The sequence below is a fragment of the Urocitellus parryii genome, chromosome 8 (genome assembly GCF_045843805.1).
Source record: "Urocitellus parryii isolate mUroPar1 chromosome 8, mUroPar1.hap1, whole genome shotgun sequence".
NCBI lineage: Eukaryota > Metazoa > Chordata > Mammalia > Rodentia > Sciuridae > Urocitellus > Urocitellus parryii.
The window spans coordinates 152462551-152482803 of record NC_135538.1 but is presented as its reverse complement, the minus strand read 5'-3'; the positions used below and the strand labels follow the sequence as shown (position 1 = coordinate 152482803).

General features: G+C 43.1%; 1 protein-coding gene across 1 annotated transcript in view; it reads left to right on the top strand.

Moving 5' to 3' along the window:
• LOC113195969 (cytidine monophosphate-N-acetylneuraminic acid hydroxylase) overlaps positions 1-20253 on the top strand; it is a 58667-nt gene that overhangs the window by 12460 nt on the left and 25954 nt on the right. Inside the window, exons 4-9 of the mRNA XM_077801850.1 lie at positions 11612-11721; positions 13178-13368; positions 15838-15985; positions 16344-16425; positions 17243-17380; positions 19311-19446. Coding sequence (XP_077657976.1) covers positions 11612-11721; positions 13178-13368; positions 15838-15985; positions 16344-16425; positions 17243-17380; positions 19311-19446 — 805 coding nt within the window. The remainder of the gene's footprint in view (positions 1-11611; positions 11722-13177; positions 13369-15837; positions 15986-16343; positions 16426-17242; positions 17381-19310; positions 19447-20253) is intronic.

Genomic DNA, 20253 nt, shown 5'->3' with positions numbered 1-20253 from the left:
AGTCACACCATTCCTGTTTTCATATATGTGCTTGGGGTAATGGTGTCCATCTTGTTCCACCCCCATGTCCCTCCTTTCCCCTTCCTCCCCTTGACCCTGTCTAAAGTTCCTCCATTCCTCCCAAGCTCACCACCTCCCACCCCTATGATGGATCAGCATCCTCATATCAGAGAAAACACTTGGCATTTGGTTTTTGGATTGGCTAACTTCACTTAGCATAATATTTTCCAGCTCCATCCATTTATCTGAAAATGCCATGATTTTAATCTCTTTTATTGCTGAGTAATATTCCATTGTGTATATATGCCAAAGTTTCTTTATCCATTCATCTACTAAAGGGCATCTAGGTTGGTTCCACAGTTTGTTATTGTGAATTGAGCTGCTATAAACATTGGTGTGGCTGTGTCCCTACTGTAATATGCTGTTTTTAAGTCCTTTGGGTATAAACTGAGGAGTGGATAGCTGGGTCAAATGGTGGTTCCAGTTCACATTTTCCAAGGAATCTCCATACTGCTTTCCATATTGATTACACCAATTTGCAGTCCCACCAACAATGTATGAATGTGCCTTTCCCCCACATCCTCACCAACACTTATTGTTGTTTGTATTCTTGATAGCTGCCATTCTGACTGGAGTAAGATGAAATCTTAGAATAGTTTTGATTTGCATTTCTCTAATTACTAAAGATATTGAACTTTTTTTTTGTATATTTGTTGATTGATTGTATATCTTCTTCTGAGAAGTTCCTTGGCCCATTTATTGCCTGGGTTATTTGTTCTTTTGGTGTTAAGATTTTTGAGTTCTTTATATATCCTAGAGATTAGTGCTCTATCTGATGTGCATGTGGTAAAGATTTGCTCCCATTCTGTAGGCTCTCTATTCACCTCGCTGATTGTTTATTTTGCTGAGAATAAGCTTTTAGTTTGAATTCATCCCAATTATTGATTCTTGGTTTTATTTCTTGTGTTATAGGAGTCTTATTAAGGAAGTCAAGGCCTAATCCCACATGATGAAGATTTGGGTTTCTGTTTTTTCTTCTATTAGGCACAGGGTCTCTGGTTTAATTCCTAGGTTCCTGATCCACTCTAAGTTGAGTTTTGTGCATGGTGAGAGATAGAGGTTGAATTTCATTTTGTTACATGTGGATTTCCAGTTTTCCCAGCACCATTTGTTGAAGAGGCCATCTTTTCTTCAGTGTGTGTTTTTGGCACCTTTGTCTAATATGAGATAACTGTATTTATGTGGGTTTGTCTCTGTGTCCTCTATTCTGTACCATTGGTCTACCAGTCTGTTTTGGTGCCAATACCATCCTGTTATTATTATTATTGCTCTGTAGTATAGTTTAAGATCTGATATAGTGATGCCACCTGCTTCACTTTTCCTGCTAAGGATTGCTTTAGCTATTCTGGGTCTCTTATTTTTCCAGATGAATTTCATGACTGCTTTTTCTATTTCTATGCAGAATGTCATTGGGATTTTGATTGGAATTGCATTAAATCCGTATAGTGCTTTTGGTAGTATGGTCATTATGAGAATATTAATTCTTCCTATCCAAGAACAAGGGAGATCTTTTCATCTTCCAAGGTCTTCTTTAATTTCTTTCTTTAGTATTCTGTAATTTTCATTGTAGAGATCTTTCACCTCTTTTGTGAAGTTGATTCCAAAGTTTTTTTTTTGTTTTTTTTTTTGAGGCTGTTGTAAGTGGGGTAGTTTTCCTAGTTTCTCTTTCAGAGATTTTGTCACCGATGTATAGAAATGCCTTTGATTAATGGGTGTTGATTTTATATCCTGCTACTTTGCTGAATCCATTTATTAGTTCTAGAAGTTTTCTGGTGGAATTTTTTGGATCTTCTATGTATATAATGTTATTGCAAATAGTGATAATTTGAGTTCTTCTTTTCCTATCATTATCCCTTTTATTTCTTTCATCTGTCTAATTGCTCTGGCCAGTGTTTCAAGAACTATGTTAAATGGAAGTGGTGAAAGAGGGCACCCCTGTCTTGTTCCAGTTTTTAGAAGGAATACCTTCAATCTTTCTCCATTTAGAATGATGTTGGCCTGAGGCTTAGCGTAGATAGCCTTTATGATGTTGAGATATGTTCCTGTTATCCCTAGTTTTTCTAGTGTATTGAAAATGAAGGGGTGCTGTATTTTGTCCAATGCTTTTTCTGCATGTATTGAGATGATCATAGGATTCTTATTTTTAAATCTATTGATGTGATGAATTACATTTATTGATTTCCATATGTTGAACCAACTTTGATCCCTGGGATGATCCCCAATTGATCATGATGTACTATAATTTTAATATGTTTTTACATGCTACTTTCCAGAATTTATTGAGAATTTTGCATCTACGTTCATTAGAGATATTGGTCTGAAGTTTTGTGTCTTTGATGTGTCTTTGTTTGGTTTTGGAATCAGGGTGAAATTGACCTCATAGAATGAGTTTGGAAGTATTCTCTCTTTTTCTATGTCATGAAATAATTTGAGGAGTATTGGTATTTGTTCTTCTTTAAAGGTCTTGTAGAACTCAGCTGTGTATCCATCTTTTCCTGGGCTTTTCTTGGTTGGTAGGCTTCAGATGGTGTCTTCTATTTTATTGGTTGAAATTGATCTGTTTAACTTGTGTATATCATTCTGATTCAGTTCAGGCAAATCATAAGACTCTAGAAATTTGTCAATTCCTATGATATTTTTCTATTTTATAGTAGTACAAATTTTCAAAATAATTTCTAATTATCTTATATTTCTGTAGTGTCTGTCATGATATTTCCTTTTTCATCACACATGTTAGTAATTTGAATTTTCTCTCTCCTTCTCTTTGTTAGCATGGCTAAGGGTTTATCAATGTTATTTATTTTTTCAAGGAACCAACTTTTTGCTTTGTCAATTTTTTCAATTATTTCTTTTGTTTCAATTTCATTGATTTCAGCCCTGATCTTAATTATTCTACTGCTTTTGGTGTGGATTTGTTCTTCTTTTTCTAGGGCTTTGAGATGTAATGTGAGGTCATTTACTTATTGACTTTTTCTTCTTTTAAGGAAGGAACTTCATGCAATGACCTTTCCTCTTGGAACTGCCTTCATAGTGTCCCAGAGATTTTGATATGCTGTATCACTGCTCTCATTTACCTTTAAGAATTCTTTAATCTCCACCTTGATATCTTTTGCAATCCATTGTTCATTCAATGGATTGCAAAAGTCTCTAGGAGTTGGAGTAGCTTCTACTTTTTATTTTATCATTGATTTCTGATTTCATTCCATTGTGATCTGATAGAAGAAAGCGTATTCATTCATTGAAGGATGAAATATTCTCTATCTGTTAAGTCTAATTTATTGGTGATGTTATTGAGTTCTATAGATTTCTTAGCTCAGTTTTTATTTGTAAGTTCTATCCAGTGGTGAAAGAAGTTTGTTAAAGTCACCCAGAATTATTGTGTCATGGTCTACTTGACTCTTGAACTTGAGAAGAGTTTGTTTGATGAACATGGCTGCTCCATTGTTTGGGACATATATAATTGTTATGTCCTGTTGGTGTAGGTTCCCTTGAGCAGTATGTAGGGTCCTTCTTTATCCCTTTTCATTAACTTAGGCTTGAAGCCTACTTTATTTGATATGAGGATGGAAACCCCTGCTTGTCTCCGCAGTCCATGTGAGTGGTATGTTTTTTCCCAACCTTTCACCTTCAGTCTGTGGGTGTCTTTTCCTATGAGATGAGTCTCTTGGAGGCAGCATATTGTTGGGTCTTTTTTTTTTTTTTTTAACCAATCTGCTAGTCTGTGTCTTTTGATTGGTGAGTTTAGTACACTAACACTCAGGGTTATTATTGAGACATGATTTGTATTCCAGCCAATTTTGTTTATTTTTGGTATTTAACATGACTTGGTTTCTCCTTTGATTAGTATTTCCTTTAGTGTACTATATCCCTTTGCTGATTTTTATTGTTGTTTTTTATTTCCTCCTCGTGAAATATTTTGCCAGGGATGTTTTGTAGTTCAGGCTTTATTGCTGTAAAATTCTTTTTAGCTTTTGTTTGTAATGGAAGGTCTTTATTTCATCATCAATTCTAAAGCTTAATTTTACTGGATATAAGTTTCTCAGTTGGCATTCATTTTCTTTCAGAGCTTGGTAGATGTTGTTCCAGGGTCTTCTAGCTTTCAAGGTCTGGGTTGAAAAAATCTGAAGAGATCCTAATTGGTCTCCCCCTATATGTGATCTGATTCCTCTCCCTTGTGGCTTTTAAGGTCCTATCCTTATTCTGTATGCTGGGCATTTTCCTTATCATGTGCCTTGGTGTGGATCTGTTGTGATTTTGTACATTTGGCGTCCTGTAAGCCTCTTGTATTTATTTGATTTTCCAATTAATTCTTCATGTTTGGAAATTTTTCTGATATTATTTCATTGAACAGATTGTTCATTCCTTTGGTTTGGACCTCTATGCCTTCCTGTAGCCCAGTAATTCTTAAATTTGGTCTTTTTACATTATCTGATGTTTCTTGAATGTTCTGCTCATGGTTTCTTACCATCTTCACTGCATGGTCAACATTCTTTTCAAGATTTTATCTTTTGTCTTCACTGTCTGAGGTCCTGTCTTCCAAGTGGTCTAATCTGTTGGTGATGCTTTTAATTTGGTTTATTGTTTTTTTTTTTTCATTTCAAAGATTTCTGTTTGGTTTTTTTTCAGAACCTCTATCTCCTAATTGTAATATTTTGCTTCCTGTATTTGCTCTCTAATCTCACGCTTTAATTCACAGAACATTTTAATTATGTACATCCTGAACTCCTCTGTCCTTTCTTCTGCTGTGCCGGCCGTGGATTCTCATTATGTAGTATCCTGGTTTGTTGGGGCACTTTCTTCCCTTGTGGTTTTATGTTGTTCATCTTCCTTCCCTGCTAGCTCTGGGGATCCGAGGTGTGACAGTTTTTACCTTATAGGCTTATGGTGTCCCTGCAGGTCTCCAGGACCTCTCTCTTAAGGGGGAGAACAATGTGAACAGATCCCAATGCAAAGATATACAGCCTTAAACCAAATAGCTGCTATTGAGACATTTATGGTTTTATCACAATATCAGAAATGGTGAGTTCAATGATTATCTACAGTATAAACAGTAGGTTTTCAAAAGGGTCTACAGTTTTTGGTGGTGGACCAAGAACTGGGGGTGAGGTGTAGGTGAGATGTTGAGGGGTAGGAGGTGAGGATACAGACTTGTTAGATCTTAGGAAGTGTGAAAGAGGAATCTAAAAAAGTTGGTTAGTAGCAGGAGAAGAAAGAGAAAGGGATTTGGGGGAGACAATAAGTGGGAAGACAGTAGAGTACAGAAACAAACATAAATATTAAGAAAGTAAAAAATGTAAAAATAGGAGATAAAACAATGCACAACATCATTGTGACATACTATTCAGACACCGCAGTCCTCAGTAGCCCCATTCATGAAAGGTTCTTGGTTTCACAAATGTTGGGGATGTGAGGGTGGGAGAAGAGAGAGAGAGAGGAAAAAGAAATCTGGAAAGAAGATCTTTGTGGGAGGTCAGTATCTTTCCAGCTTCGCTTCTCGCCCAGTAGGTGGGGTCATCTGATGTTGGCTGATCTCTCACCCTCAGGATGGGGAAGGCAATCAGGGTGGGAGGGCTGGTCCAAGGATCTCCTTTGGGGCCTGCTCGAGTGATGTGGGTGCCTGGTCTTATCTCCTATATCCCTGTCGACCTCACGATTCCTGGTCTCTAACTTAGTCTCTAAACTGTGTCTCACTCACCCCTCCCTTTCTACTTCCTAATTGGGAACCTTTCTCTCTGGACGTCTTGTGGGCTGCACTCTGGGGGCTGTGCACCTGTCACAGAGAGCTGTTTCATATTGGACAGTTCAGGACCTGGTTTTGTGAGCTAAGGACCAGCCGCGTAGCCTTCCTTCGGGTTAAGGAAGGGCATCATGGATTAAAAACAAAAACTAAGACATGTGACACTTTCCAATATTTTGCAGTATCCATAACCAACAAGAGATTAATACCCAGCAGATGATAGGAAGTATTTCAAGTTGACCAAGACAGGAAATGCAACAAGAGAAGGGAAGAAAGGGCAGGCACTAGCGTTTTACAGAGGAACCCACAGACTACTAAACACACACAAATATTTCTTTAACTCATAAACCAAAAAACTACAAGTTAATTAGTAACCAGAAAACTACCAATGAAGCCAGGAGATTTCACTTGACAACTTTTTAACTGGTTAAAAAAAAAAAAAGATAGAAACTAAGATGATGCTAGACGTTTTCAGGGACGTAGGGATCTCGAAGCGTCTGCTGGGAGCGTGGCTGGTGCAGCCGTTCTAGAAAGTGTCTGGCAGAGTTACCATCAATCCGACTCCTGTTCACATCACGAGAAATTCCGCTGAGGCAGGATCTGGGGAATGAGTAAGTAAAATGTGGTGGACGTACACCCACCGTGGACTGCTCAGCACTGTTAGGAGAGGAGCACTGAATGTGCATCTGGCAACACCGTGGACCTCAACATCAGGGGGTCTACTGATGTGGAGACCCTGCACTGGGCATAGGACTTCATGCACACAACGCAAAGTACCTCCTGCACAGATTCTCTGAAGGGCACCCTGTAAAGCAGTGAAATGAGATAAAGGGAGCAAATAAAAGAGAAAGTAGCTTTACATGGACCAAATACCTCAGGAATTGAGAAGTAGGATGAACACAGCCCTTTTAATTAGAGACCCTACAGGAGTGCGTGAGTCATTGCCCATTCTCCATTATGAAGTGTGTTACCACCCATTCTTCAGAACGGATGAATTTTGGCTCCCAGCAAATAGTATCTGTGCGTGACTTTTCTCCCCATACCTTAACTAGCTCAGGGCATTCCTGGTTTTCAGACTTTTCTTGTTTTGTTTTTTTTTACAGGTTTTCAAAATATTTTTATTTTTTAAAAAGTTTACTGTGCATTAAGGAAAAATAAAAATACAAGCAAAGAAAAAATTCATCCAGTCATAAGCAGCTTAGTATGTTAAAGACTTTTCTATTTTTTTCCAGTGCAGGGTATTGAACCCAGGGCTTTGGGTGTGCTAGGCCAACATTTTACCTTTGGGCTCCATCTCCAGCCCTCAGACTCTTCTCATTGAGGCAAAAATTGTATCTTGTTACTTTTACTTGACATCTGTCTAACAAATGTGATGGTCATAGTTTGTTTAACTATCATTTAGCAAAACATGCTTGACATATTGTTTCAGCGTTGAAACATTTTCCTTTTACATTTGTATTTGTTTAGATTTTCCATGGAATTATTTCCACTGCTGCTGAACTGCAAAGTTCTCCCTTGGTAGTTATTTATCATACGTTTTCCAGATAAGGTCGCATTCCTTTGTCCTAACTTAACTGGAATGTTTAGCTAACCAACCAAGAAATGTGATTCATTAGACAGTCTGCCAATTTGTGATACCCTCTTTAGAATATCCTTATCAATCAGTTAGATAATCAAGGATCTATTGTTTAGTGATCTTAATGCCAATAATCGATTATTTTATTATTATAGTTTTCTAATGTGTTTTTGTTCCATCCATCTTTATTATTCTTCCTTACTTAAGAGTTTAAGGAATATCATTTGTTTGTTTTTCTGGAAATTAAATTATTATCCAAATGAAGTAGATTTCACAAGCTGCAAGGTCAACATCAGGATACCACTTTCTCACCACTTTATATACAGAGGCGGAGAGTTTCCCTTCCCTGAATAAATGCAATTTATCTTTGTACTTTCAGAACAATGGTTAAGAGTTTCAGGCTCTTAATTTCTTTTGCATCTTTTAAGAGACAAAAATCAGGAAGAAGGAAAGTCCTTAGGAATGGTATCAGAGGGAGAGGTTTGGAGGGTGTCCCTGACACCACTGTGTCTCCCAGCTGCCCACTGATAACAGGTAGCTTTGTTTGCTCTGTAGTGAATATTCTTTTTAAGTCTTCTCAAAGTGTCGAATAATCACCGTAGCTGGGGTTGGAATTAGTGGTATCTAGTTGTACCAAACTAGGTGGTAGAGAAGATTTTGCATGTTTTTAGCACATAGAAATTGTAAGGGTTCGAGGTGAGGGAAAAGCCGATCACCTGATCTGATAGCCTGTGTGCATATGTTTACATACTTAAATGTATGAATGTTACATTGTATCCCATGGGTATATACAATTACTCTGCGACAAGTAAATTTTTTAAATTTAGTTTTTAGTTGTAGTTGGACACACTTTTTTTAAAAATTGATTCATTTTTATGAGGTGCTGAGGATCGACCCCAGGGCTGCACATTGTGCTAGGCGAACTCTACCGCTGAGCCACAACCTTTTATATATAAGACACCAAAAGAGAAAGAAAGAGAAGGGAGAGGAGGAGGAGGAGGAAGAGGAAGAGGAGGATAAAGAAGGGAGAGGGAAGGAAAGGGGGAGGAAGGCTCTCTCTGGTAAGAGGACATGTGGTCCCAGTGGAGCCGGAGGCTGAGCAGGTTGATAGGCAGGGGCAGGGGAGCCTCCCAGGCAGATCTGGTCAAAAGAGTCCCCTTTTGCCAGGGCAGAGGGAGGAACATAGTGGGAAGGAGAGGCTCAGGAGGGGCATGGGGAGAAGAAAAGGCTTTTAGAGGAAGTGAATTTTTACATTTTCAGTCCTTTCCTTGTATGGTCCATCAAATGACCTAGAAAACTTGAAGTTTGATGGAGGGATCTCTGTTTACCATGGCCGAGACTGATTCTGAAATGAGTCATTTTTAATTCTATGGTCACTTTTACCTCATTTTCTTCCATAGGCAATTTTTTCAGAGTGAGTATAATTAGCAATGGTTTGAAAGGGGCAGGTGAGACATCTCCACATGCTTCGATGATGTTGCAAAGCACACGGCTTCTAGGACAGAGTGAAGATGCCCTTTGTTTAACATTTTTAAAATTTGCTCTAATTAGTTATACATGATAGTAGAATGCACTAGGATACATCATACATAAAGGGAGTATGATTCCTCATTCTTCTGGTTTAGGTGATGTAGAATCCTACCGGCTGTGTAGACATGTGTACATAACATAGCAATGTCCAATTCATCTACTATCTCTCCTACCCCCTACTCCTCCCTTCTCTTTATTCCCCTCTACCTAATCTGAACTAACTCCATTCTTCCTGAGCTCCTATGCCCCAATTATGGATCAACATCTGCATATCAGAGAAAACATTCAGTCTTTGGTTTTTTTGGAATTGGCTTATTTCACTTAGTATGATATTCTCCAGCTCCATCCATTTACCTGCAAATGCCATAATTTAATTTTTGTTTAAGGCTGAGTAATATTCCATTGTGTATATGTACCACAGTTTCTTTATCCATTCATCTAGTGAAGGGTACCTAGGTTGGTTCCATAGCTTAGCTATTGTGAGTTGAGCTGCTATAAACATTGATATGGCTGCATCACTGTGGTATGCTGATTTTAAGTCCTTTTGGAATAAACCACGGAGTGGGATAGCTGGGTCAGATGTTGGTTCCATTCCAAGTTTTCTGAGGAATCTCCATACTGCTTTCCAGAGTAGTTGCACCAATTGCAGTTCCACCAACAATGTATGATTTTTTTCCACATCCTCACCAACATTTATTGCTGCTTATATTTTTGATAATTGCCATTCTGACTTAGAGTAGTTTTGATTTACACATCTCTAATTGCTAGAGATGCTGAACATTTTTTCATATATTTGTTGATTGTATTTCTTCTTCTGTGAAGTGTCTGTTCAGTTTCTTAGCCCATTTATTGATTGGATTTTATTTATTTATTTATTTATTTATTTATTGGCATTAAATTTTTTGTTTTTTGTTTGTTTTTTTGTTTGTTTGTTTGTTTGTTTTTTTGAGTTCTTTATATATCCTGGAGATTAGTGCTCTATCTGTGGTGTGTGTAATAAAGACTTTTCTCCCATTCTGTAATCTCTCTCCTCTCATTATTGATTGTTCCTTTGCTGAGAAGAAGCTTTTTAGTTTGGATCCATCTTATTTATTTATTCTTGATTTTACTTCTTGTGCTTTAGGAGTCTTGTTCAGAAATCCAGGTCCTGGGCTGACTTGGTGAAGATCTGGGCCTGTTCTTTCTTCTGTTAGGTGCAGGGTCTCTGGTCTAGGGCCTGAGTCTTTGATTCACTTTCAGTTGGTTTTGTCAGGGTGAGGTAGGGGTTCATTTCATTTTGTTGCATGTGGATTTCCAGTTTTCCAGCACCATGGTTGCTGTCTTTTGGAGATGCCCTTGACAGGGACTGCCGTGGTCTCAGACGACATGTGCCCTCAGACAGCAGTTGGTACAGTTGCAGTGTTTATTAGGATCAATTATCCTGGTATCCTTGGAAGTGGCAAAGGTTAAAGATAAGAACATCAAAGACGGGGCGCGGGTGCCTTGCTGGAGGTCACCCACTGTGAAGTGGGGAAGTGAGAGTTCTGGGGGGACACCTGTCTCCAGTTCACGCCCGCCACACCACAGGGAGACCGTCCGGGTGCTCTTCCTCCCTCCCGCAGAGCCTCCCTTAGCTCTCAATGATCTCAGACCAAGTCTGACTGTATTACCCTCCTGCTGCATCCTGAGGTGCTGGTTTGACTTCGTGCAATAGAAACCCAATCCTGGGTCCTTACCCTGCTTCTCACATCACAGCCACGCGGAGAGCAAAGTGCCTGGTTCCATGGCTCCATCCAGGAGCCAGCTCGCCTCCTCTCTGCTTTGTCTCTTAGTAAGTGGCTCTTTTCCTCAGGGTCTCATGACGGCTCCTGTCCCTACAGGAACAGCAACCATGTCCCAAATAAGAGGGGAAAGTTGAGGGCCACAGGGCAGGTCCCTGGATCCTTCCTCTTGGTCAGGGAAGGAGCGGTGTTCCCGCAAATCCTGCTGCAGACATCCATCACATCCCACCGGCCAGAGCTGTGCTCAGAATGTGTAGGAGCTTTGTCTAGGACCCCCAGGACCGCACGGCCGCAGGCACACCTTAGTGGCCCGCCTGAGTGGCCCTCCTCAGCGACACACCACCTCCTCCGGGAAACAGAGGCTGCAGGAAGGAGGAGGGGGACAGCGGGCCCTGAGCAGGCTGCCACCAGGGTCCCCAAGTGCCTTCACAGTCTCCACTGATTCCTCCTGGCTCCAAGATAAAACCCCAACCACCCGGCAAGGCACGTGGGGTCCTTCAGGCTCTGACTGGTCCAGTCCCCATCGGCCATTGACTCGCCAGGCTGCCACTTACCGGGCACTTTGTGAACTCGAGCTCTCCACACCCGGCACCCGCACATGCTGGGGCCGGTCCCCCCTGCCTATGTCACCAGGGTTCCCCGGTCCCCAGACTCCCCACTCCCCGGGCTGGCTGGGGCTACTCACGGTATGAAACGGGCTTGGCCCTTGCCAGAGGGCACTTCATGGCACCGAGCCCATCCCTCTCCCTGGATCACTGCGGTGAAGTGGTGCGTGTCCAGCGCCGCAGGCCTCTGGGTTCTGGGCTGTAAAGTGAGTTGAAGGTAGACTTGTTTTAATTTTCCTTTGATTTTTTCTACTCTGAGTACCTGAACCACAGATTGCTATTTCAGTAACACTTAAGTCATTTTTTTTGTTAATAATCCAAATTTATCTCCCTTTGGTTCCAGTTGTTGAAATGGATGAAAACAGTGGACTTTTACTTCTAGAACTAAATCCTCCTAACCCCTGGGATTCAGATCCCAGGCCCCCTGAAGATTTGGCTTTTGGGGAAGTGCAGGTAAGGAAACAGTGAAATTTTAATATTCTTAGAAATAAAACAAAAATATCCTTCATGTATATTCAGGGAAAAAAATACAAAACTTTAGAACAGATCCTAAAGGAGAACCATACAAAACTACTAGAGGAAGTTTAGAAATTAGCTGGATGCCAAATCCTCGTCAGACAGAATGGTGTTTTAGTCTGTTTTCTGTCACTGTAACAAAATATGTGAGGCTGGGTAATTTATACAGAAAAGAGACTGACCCACAGTTCTGGCAGTTCAGGAGCCTGAAGCTGGCATCTGCTCAGCTCTGGTGAGGGCTTCCTGATTGGATGGCATCCCAATGGCAGGAGCCCGGGCAAGAGTGGCAAGAAGCACCTTTGTGAAAGGTGCCAGTCCACCTGTGACAACTTGTCCCCTGGGCGGTTGGGCTGATCCTGCATCAGTCTCTCCCAGGGTGAGGCCTCCCTCTAGGCCTCACCTCTTAGCCTCCCCCCACCTCTACCGGCCTTGATGGCACCAGGCTGTTCATACAGGAGACTGTGGGGGACAAGCCACACCCAAGCCCCAGCAAGGGACAGTGGTGTATTTCTGCATCTTGCCCTGATATCTTTTAAAACCTCCTTATCTATTTTTCCAGACTTAGAAGTTGGGATTTTTCAGAGGAAACATTAGTTTGGGAGAGACAATCTTAAATTCATTTCTCTGTGTGTTTGGAAACGTGGGTATGTTTGAGCAGTTACTTCTTCAGGAAAAACAAGGGAGGGCACCCCAGACGGGCAGAATTTGAGCTGATTTGGCCCCGACCTCTCCTGCCCTGCTCCGTCGGCTTTGGTGCTGGGCTCCTGCTACCTTACCTTCCTCATGCCGGCGGAGGCAGGATCAGGAGGAATGGGGTTGGAATTCCCCAGTCTGTGCTGGTCTGTGTAAGCCTCTGTGTCTCCCAGGACCTGCGTCCTGCAGGCTGAGCTGGCGGGTGATGGGGAAGAGAAGGCCACGCAGGCCTCTTGGCGGACATGGCGGGTCCATCCAGGCTGCTCAGCTGTGCCAACCGGCACCCGCACCCTCCTGGGCGTCATTCACTCATGTCCCTGTTCACAGCCACTCTCATGCTTAGATCCCCAATGCTGGCCACAGCACCTTGCAGACTGTGCTTTGAAGGACGGGTCACAAAAGACATTCATGGTGCAGGTCACACATAGATGCCAGATTTCGATAGAGTGAGTTTGGGTAAATCAATTGGTTTGACACCTAAAACCCAACATGAGAGCGTCTGCTCTGATGGAGTCAGGGCTGTGCTGGGAGTTTGTTCATTTCAGGTGTCTGCTGAGCCACAGTTGAGCCCAAGGTCTTGCCTAACCTTGCTTAGGAACAAAACTCTCCGACCCGAGTTGTCAGCGAGCCAGGAGAAGCTTTCTGTTCACTTCTGCTGCCCAGTACTAACTCAATCACAGGAATCTCCCTCTGCCCACAGGTAACGTATCTCACCCACGCCTGCATGGACCTCAAGTTGGGAGACAAGAGGATGGTGTTTGACCCTTGGCTAGTGGGTCCCGCCTTTGCCCGAGGATGGTGGCTGCTGCATGAGCCTCCCTCCGACTGGCTGGAGAGGCTGTGCCGGGCAGACCTGGTTTACATCAGCCACATGCACTCGGACCACCTGAGGTAAGGAGCCTGGCACCACCTCGGGGCCAGCACCGCTGCGATACGAGCAAGACATTACTCCAGTTCTCCTGTAGTGACCACTCGCTCCGAAGCACTTCAGCTGGAATGAAGAGAAGAGCACTAACAGAGACGGATGTGTGCGTGCACTTTGCAATTTCAATGTAACAAGGGCTTCCACGCTTTGCGCCAGTGGGAATGAGGAAGCTCTGTCAGGGGGACAGGGTTCACTGTCCCCTCACGTGCCACCCTTAGACTAGGTTGTGCATTAGGCTGAAGGTCAGCAGGACTGGGCGTTGGGGTTTTATTTCCTCAGCTCAGCATTTATAACAGGAATCAGCCTCTGTTTTATTTTATTTTTTTTAATATAAAGAGCCAGTGCAAATATTTTAGGCTCCGAAAGCCATGTAATCAGCATTGTGACCGAGTCACCCTTACCACTATCATACAAAAGCAGCCATAGACGGTCCTGAAAGGAAATGACTCTCCCCATAAAACTTCAGGGAGGATGATATTTTCATATGACATAATTTTTATGAATCATATATTATTATTGTCTGTTTGATTTTCTTTACCATCATCTAAAAGGGGAACACAACTGACTTCAGCTTGCAAAGTCACACAAAAGCAGAGAGCAGGCCCGGCGTGGCTCCCGCCGCTGGCTTGCCAGGCCTGGTCTACAGCCCCTGGAGCTCCTGCAGGGCTCAGGAGCCCGAGTCAAACCCAGGCCACACTTTGCTGAAACCAGAGGAACTGGACACTGTGATCCCGAAGAAGCTTCCCCAACCCAGGCCGCCAGAGGAGAGAGGAGGGAGCAACCACCCGTATTTGTGAATGGGCTGTATCAGCGGAGGGAGGACCTTCTCCCGTCCCTCAGCTGGACTGCAGGCTGGTGCTGATCACCTGGTTTGCCAGCGTCATCACCTTTCCTCTGTTGCCACCATACACCAGAGCCTTGGCCGAAGGGTCCTTCTGAGGCGGCTTTGCCTTCTCCTACGTGACAGGGTTAATAGGCTGGCCGTTGGTGACTGGCTCCTTGCTGGTCTATTCTAAAGCACACGGGAACTATGGGGCATGGATACACTTCTGTTTTTATTTTTTAAAGGCAGTAGTTTAATTTTTTTAATTAACTGACTTAGTAACAGAGTACCTGCTCCTTAACTGTCCTCAGCCCACTGCAGTGTGGTGGTACCACAAGCCCTCGGAACCAACTTTTCACAACTTTAGGCTTATGAGACCCTGGGTTCTTGTGCTGCACAGTGACTTGAGGTGTGTGGTACAACTCTGTATGGTTGGTCATGGCATCATGATAACAGTATCATGATAACGAGGCGATTGTTTTATGGTGTCTGCTATAAAATGTAATTGCCTAAAGTTCAAATGAGAACACTCTCTGGGAATGCACTGAGTTTTAGGGGCATGGGTAAGAATTTTGAATGTTATCTAGTCTATCTATTCTTTAGCCACTGGCTGAAAACCTTTTTAGGTTAGCTTCAGAGGCTTGTGTGGCACAGTTGTCATGCGTCAAGGTTCCACGGTAGTGCCCGACACCTGTGCAGTGTGTTGCCAAGAACCGATCACTGGAAAGTTGCTGAAGCTTGTGACTTTTACTCCCTGGAGTCATTTCTTGGTAGACCATTTTCAACTCTTTCTTAGTCGAACAATAAGTGTTGAGTTCATTTGCCCCCAGTCATACCATCTGATCTTTATTTATTGAATAAGACCTCCCTGAATCACAAAAACCAGGGAAATGGTCAGTGTATTCTAGCGGACAGTCTTTATTCAAAGAAGGCCAGGCAGTTCTTGCCCACTGGACCTGTTTTAACAGTGTTGGAATGTGAACATTGTCGGTACAGTTGATAAATCCCATTCGTAGACTTTGCTCACACTTTTCTTACGATTACATATTTTATTTCACCTGACATTACATTCTGTGTGGGAGTCTGATTCTTAAACTGGAGAGGACATTCTTGAAAGTTAGACCTGCCTTCTAAAAGAAGCACCAGGTTCAGAATCAGAAAACCCAGATGTGAGTGCCAACGTACTATTTGTGAGTTGTGTATTTCTGAAGATGTTTTCTCATCTACAAACAACCTCAGAGCTCTTTGTGAGAATCAAATAAAGTGTGAAGAAGAGCCTAGAACTAGTGCACATGTGAAATACAGTAGGCGACTGGCCGTTCATCATTCATCCTCGCCATACCCCACAGTGGCACACACGACCTTGGCACATAACGACCCTCTACAGAGCTACCGTGTGGTGCGTGCACGCTCTGAGGAGAAAGCGCAGTCTCCTGGAGACTCCTCACCACTTTAATCAGCCGTGAGCAGAGATGCTCCTCTGGTCTCTGGTGAGGGTCTGATTTTCAATTCCTTGCTCTTCGGTCAACATGTTGGTCTCAGGAACAGACAGTCTCTTATCCTAGACAACCCTATTTTTCCATCTTTCACTTTTCCCTCTCTCTGATCCTAGTTACCCGACACTACAGAAGCTTTCCCAGAGACGACCGGATGTTCCCATTTATGTTGGCGACACGGAAAGACCAGTGTTTTGGAATCTGAAACACAGCGGGGTCCAGTTGACTAACATCAACGTAGTGCCGTTTGGAGCATGGCAGCAGGTCAGAGATGGGTTCCCTTCTGTACTTCCCACCTGTGCTTTCGGAGGTCGACTTTAGATGAGGTGACTTAGAGAAAAGGCCATGTTGTTTGGACCTGTGCTGGGTAAACACTGCCTTCATTTAAGCTTCAAATGTTGCACAGTTAAGTAAAAGAGGATTAAAAGACGATTTATCTCCACTGACAACAGTAACAGGGTAATAAATCCCATTCCAAATAAGGGGCTTTTAAAAAATTGTCTGAAAGGTTTTTTAAAAAAGGTCTGGTTGACCAGTCTTTCCAGAAGTGACAACCTTATCAAATACTAGATTAAAGCCCAAACTGATATACACAGTTGTTGGTTTTATTGTTAAATTCCAGGTAGACAAAAATCTTCGATTCATGATCTTGATGGATGGCGTTCATCCTGAGATGGACACTTGCATTATTGTGGAGTACAAAGGTACTTTCTCCTCCTTAGCAACAATTAAAAATGAAAAATACTCTGGGTAGGAGCGATGGTGGTAGCCACCTGCAGCTTCATCCTATGCTCATCTTCTCTGTATCTTCATTTTCAGAGGATAGAGTACATTGTATCCTTGTCTTAGTAAGACTTGTAGCCATTCCTATGTTCTTTTCAGAGAAAAAAATTGTCAATAATCTAATGTACATATGAGAGGGGTGAAGATTTTTTCTACTGGGCAATCAATATTTTATATTTTATAGTAGTTCTTATATTTTATAGTATTTTTATATTTTATAGTAATTTTTTCAAAAGTATCTTTCGTGAATAAATGTCTTTAGTTACTTTCATCTTAAAATTTCATTAGGAAATTCAATCATACACTTTGGACTTTCTTATGAGAACATGGTCCTCCTGCCTATATAATGACTTAAGTATGAACTTTGCATAGAATTTGCAAAAGATAGAAGGATTCGTGATGATTGGGTCTTTCTTCCTTCTTTGCATCCTTTCGGCTTAAGGTCTGGAGAGAGTGGGTTGAGACGGGCGATCTATCTGTGACCCAGAGTGGAATCAATCTAATTGTCTTCTTGAGACACCAGAATCTACCCAATCAAATGCAGTGATTCACTTGAAAATTTAGAGTATGCTACTGAAGTCTTTATATTTTGCAATTTTCTTCTTTTTTTTCCCTTGAATGTAACCAATTCTATAGTAAAATAAGTCAGATTGTAGAGCGTACCTAGAAGACTGCTGGTGTGGGAACTCAAGCTGTGCTGTTTGAGATTCCACCTGAACACGTGTTCTCTTTCCATAGGTCACAAGATACTCAACACAGTGGACTGCACCAGACCCAATGGGGGAAGGCTGCCTGTGAACGCTGCTCTGATGATGAGTGATTTTGCTGGAGGAGCATCAGGCTTTCCAATGACCTTCAGCGGTGGAAAATTCACTGGTAATATTTTGTATCAACGAGATACCAAACATCAGGCATGGCTTTTTGCTCAGTGATGTGAGAATAAGTACAAAGATAATGGAGATGTGCTTCCTCCCTGCAAGAAGTTTGCAGCCTTCCAGGGAAACCAGACTTGCAGCTACATATGTTGCAAACTGATGCTCCCAGCTCAGAATCTGATGGTGGTACATGAAAGGAACACCAAGATCAGGAAGCAGGACAGGAAGAGCTAAGAGAAAGATTGAACGGGGTTTCTGGAACCCAGCAGAATGGGGAAGGTGTGAGACTGGTGCCCAGGCTTAAATGCCCTTGGAATGTGATCCAGAACAGGTTGTGTGCACCTCAGGGTGGCACATCCTCTTGGTCCTGTGTAAACTCAGCAGGGAAGGGCACAGACAGAGGAGACTCTCTAAAGTCTGAGGTCCCAGACAGGAGCCCTTTTACTCAGGGCGCTGCAAGAACAGAGCACGGCTTAGCATGAGGAAAATGTGTAAGTGGTGTATTTCTTTCATTAGGTATCCTCAACCTCAGCATCTGAGTGCTCACTACTTCTGATTAGTGGATCACCATGTTAGTAACGATCCCTGTCTGACAATGTGGCAGGAAATGCCCTCCTTGTGGAATGCAGTAGCCTCTCCCGCGCCCCTGCTTCCTTCTGCAGTCGGCTTCACGGCCTCCAGGATCAGGGAAGTCAGGGAGGCTTCTGGCCCTGGGAACTCACGGTGTGCTAGGGAGGCACTCATTCCGGGTTAGCCAGCACCGTGCCTGTCGGTGTGAGTGTGTGTGCAGGCATCAGCATCCGGGAGGAGCTGGAAGAGCCAGAAATGCTATCAGTGCCTGTATCTGGGTTATGGGTAGCTGCTGTTTTTCTTATGTTCTTATCTTTATCAAATGTCATGGCAATAACGATAGTAACAGCTCTCTGACCCTAATAACGATAGTAACAGCTCTCTGACCCTTGGCCCTGCACACTCTGGTCCTGCCTAATTCCCCAACTCCCTCTCCCGCCCGTCTCCCGATGCCTGCTCTCTCCCAGCCGCCCTGCCTGCCTTCTGTTCCTCACCCTTGGCTTTCCAAATGCCCTCCTGCCAGGGCTTTGCACTGGCTCTTTCCCCTGCCTGGGGTCCTCCTTCCCACAAACTGCCAACTTTATGTCCAATCTCAACAGCCATTGGTTCCCTGACCACCCTGCCTAAAGACCCTCCTTCCCACCCACTTGCCCCAGACATCCTCTGTCCTCTGGCCCAGTTTCAGTTTCTTCCTAGCACCTACCTCTCTGTAAAGACTTTTCTTATTTGCTTCTCTCACTAGAGCAAATGCTCCCGAGAGCAGGCACCTGCCAGGTCCTGTTCACCACTGTATTCCCAGTGCCTACAACCACTTCTAGCCCATAGTAGGTGCACAACAGATATTGATTGAGAGAATGGATTGGTGAATGACAATCTTGTGAAGTAGACATCAGGATTCCGGTTACAGAGGAAGAAGCCTACGTTGAGAAAATAGGTAGTTTAACCCAATATTGCACAACCAGTATATGGTGGGGCAGGACCTTGATCCTAAATCTGATTCATCATTTATACTCTTAATTGCTTGCATTGTAAACACATGATAAATAGGCTTTATAATACTTTTATTATACTTTTATAATACACTAAAAGTATGGTAACAATCATTTATGTGTGTTATTAAAAAGTTAGAATTAAGTGCCTTTAAAATGTGCTCACACGCAAGGTGTGACTATACATGCTGACCTATGTATTTAGCTAGGGTCCAAAAAATTACCCCTATCAAGAAGAAAACCCAGTGCCTCAGAGCTTTATTCTGCTCTAGTTGTCAATCTTCCTTCTGAACAAGCTCTGGCTTACCAGAGCATCCGCTTTTCTGTGGTTTCTGAACAGAAGAGACTCTAACCCAAATACTGTCATTGCAGAGGAATGGAAAGCCCAGTTCATTAAGACAGAGAGGAAGAAGCTGCTGAACTACAAGGCTCAGCTGGTGAAGGACCTGCAGCCCCGGATCTACTGTCCCTTCGCTGGGTATTTTGTGGAGTCCCACCCATCAGACAAGTACGGCTGGACACTTCGCACGGTTTTTACACACAAGTTCATAGTTGCTGGAGGGGGTGACTGTGCTGGGATGCAATGGGAAGGGGGGGGAGGGGAGGGGAGGAGCCCTGAGCTGGTTAAACAGATGCCAGAGAACAGGGAGCACGAGGCAGAAGACACCCAAGTAAGCTCGGAGAGGGATCCTCAGAGATCCCCAAGGGAAGAGCAAGGCATTTATTGAGGGCATGCCAAGAAGTGAACAGGGGGCTGTTAGCCAAGCCATCTAAATTAGCCCCCTGATGACCCTGTGAAGAAAGTGGCATGTGCCTGTTCTGCAGGTCAGGAGTCTGAACAGAGGCAAGGGACGTGCCCCAGCCACCCTGTTGGAGAGTGGCACTGAGCAGCACACCCTGGTTTGCCTGGCTCCAGAGCCTTCTCTGTGCCCCCTGCACCTCAGAATAGAACTGTGTCGTGGGGCTACGTTCTCATATCCTGGGATGTGATGTGATTTCTCTTGAGGCAAAATAAATTCTTCAAATGCTATGAACATCACCAATTTATGGAAAGATTGAATTTTCCAATCTCGTGCATTTTGCCAAAGCACGTTGCTTAAGTCAGGGAAGACCTACACTGTTGATCCAATTCGGGATTCCTGACGCAAAAGAAATGCTTGGCAAATATTCAGGAATCCAGGCAGTGTGGTTACATTTTCTCATCACGGAACAGCTTGATTTGAAGGTGTGGTGAGAGGCAAGGCTTCTTTGTGACTGGTTCTGTAAGGATGGTGCTAGTTTCCTAGGGCTGCTGTTTAAAACTGGCCACGTACTG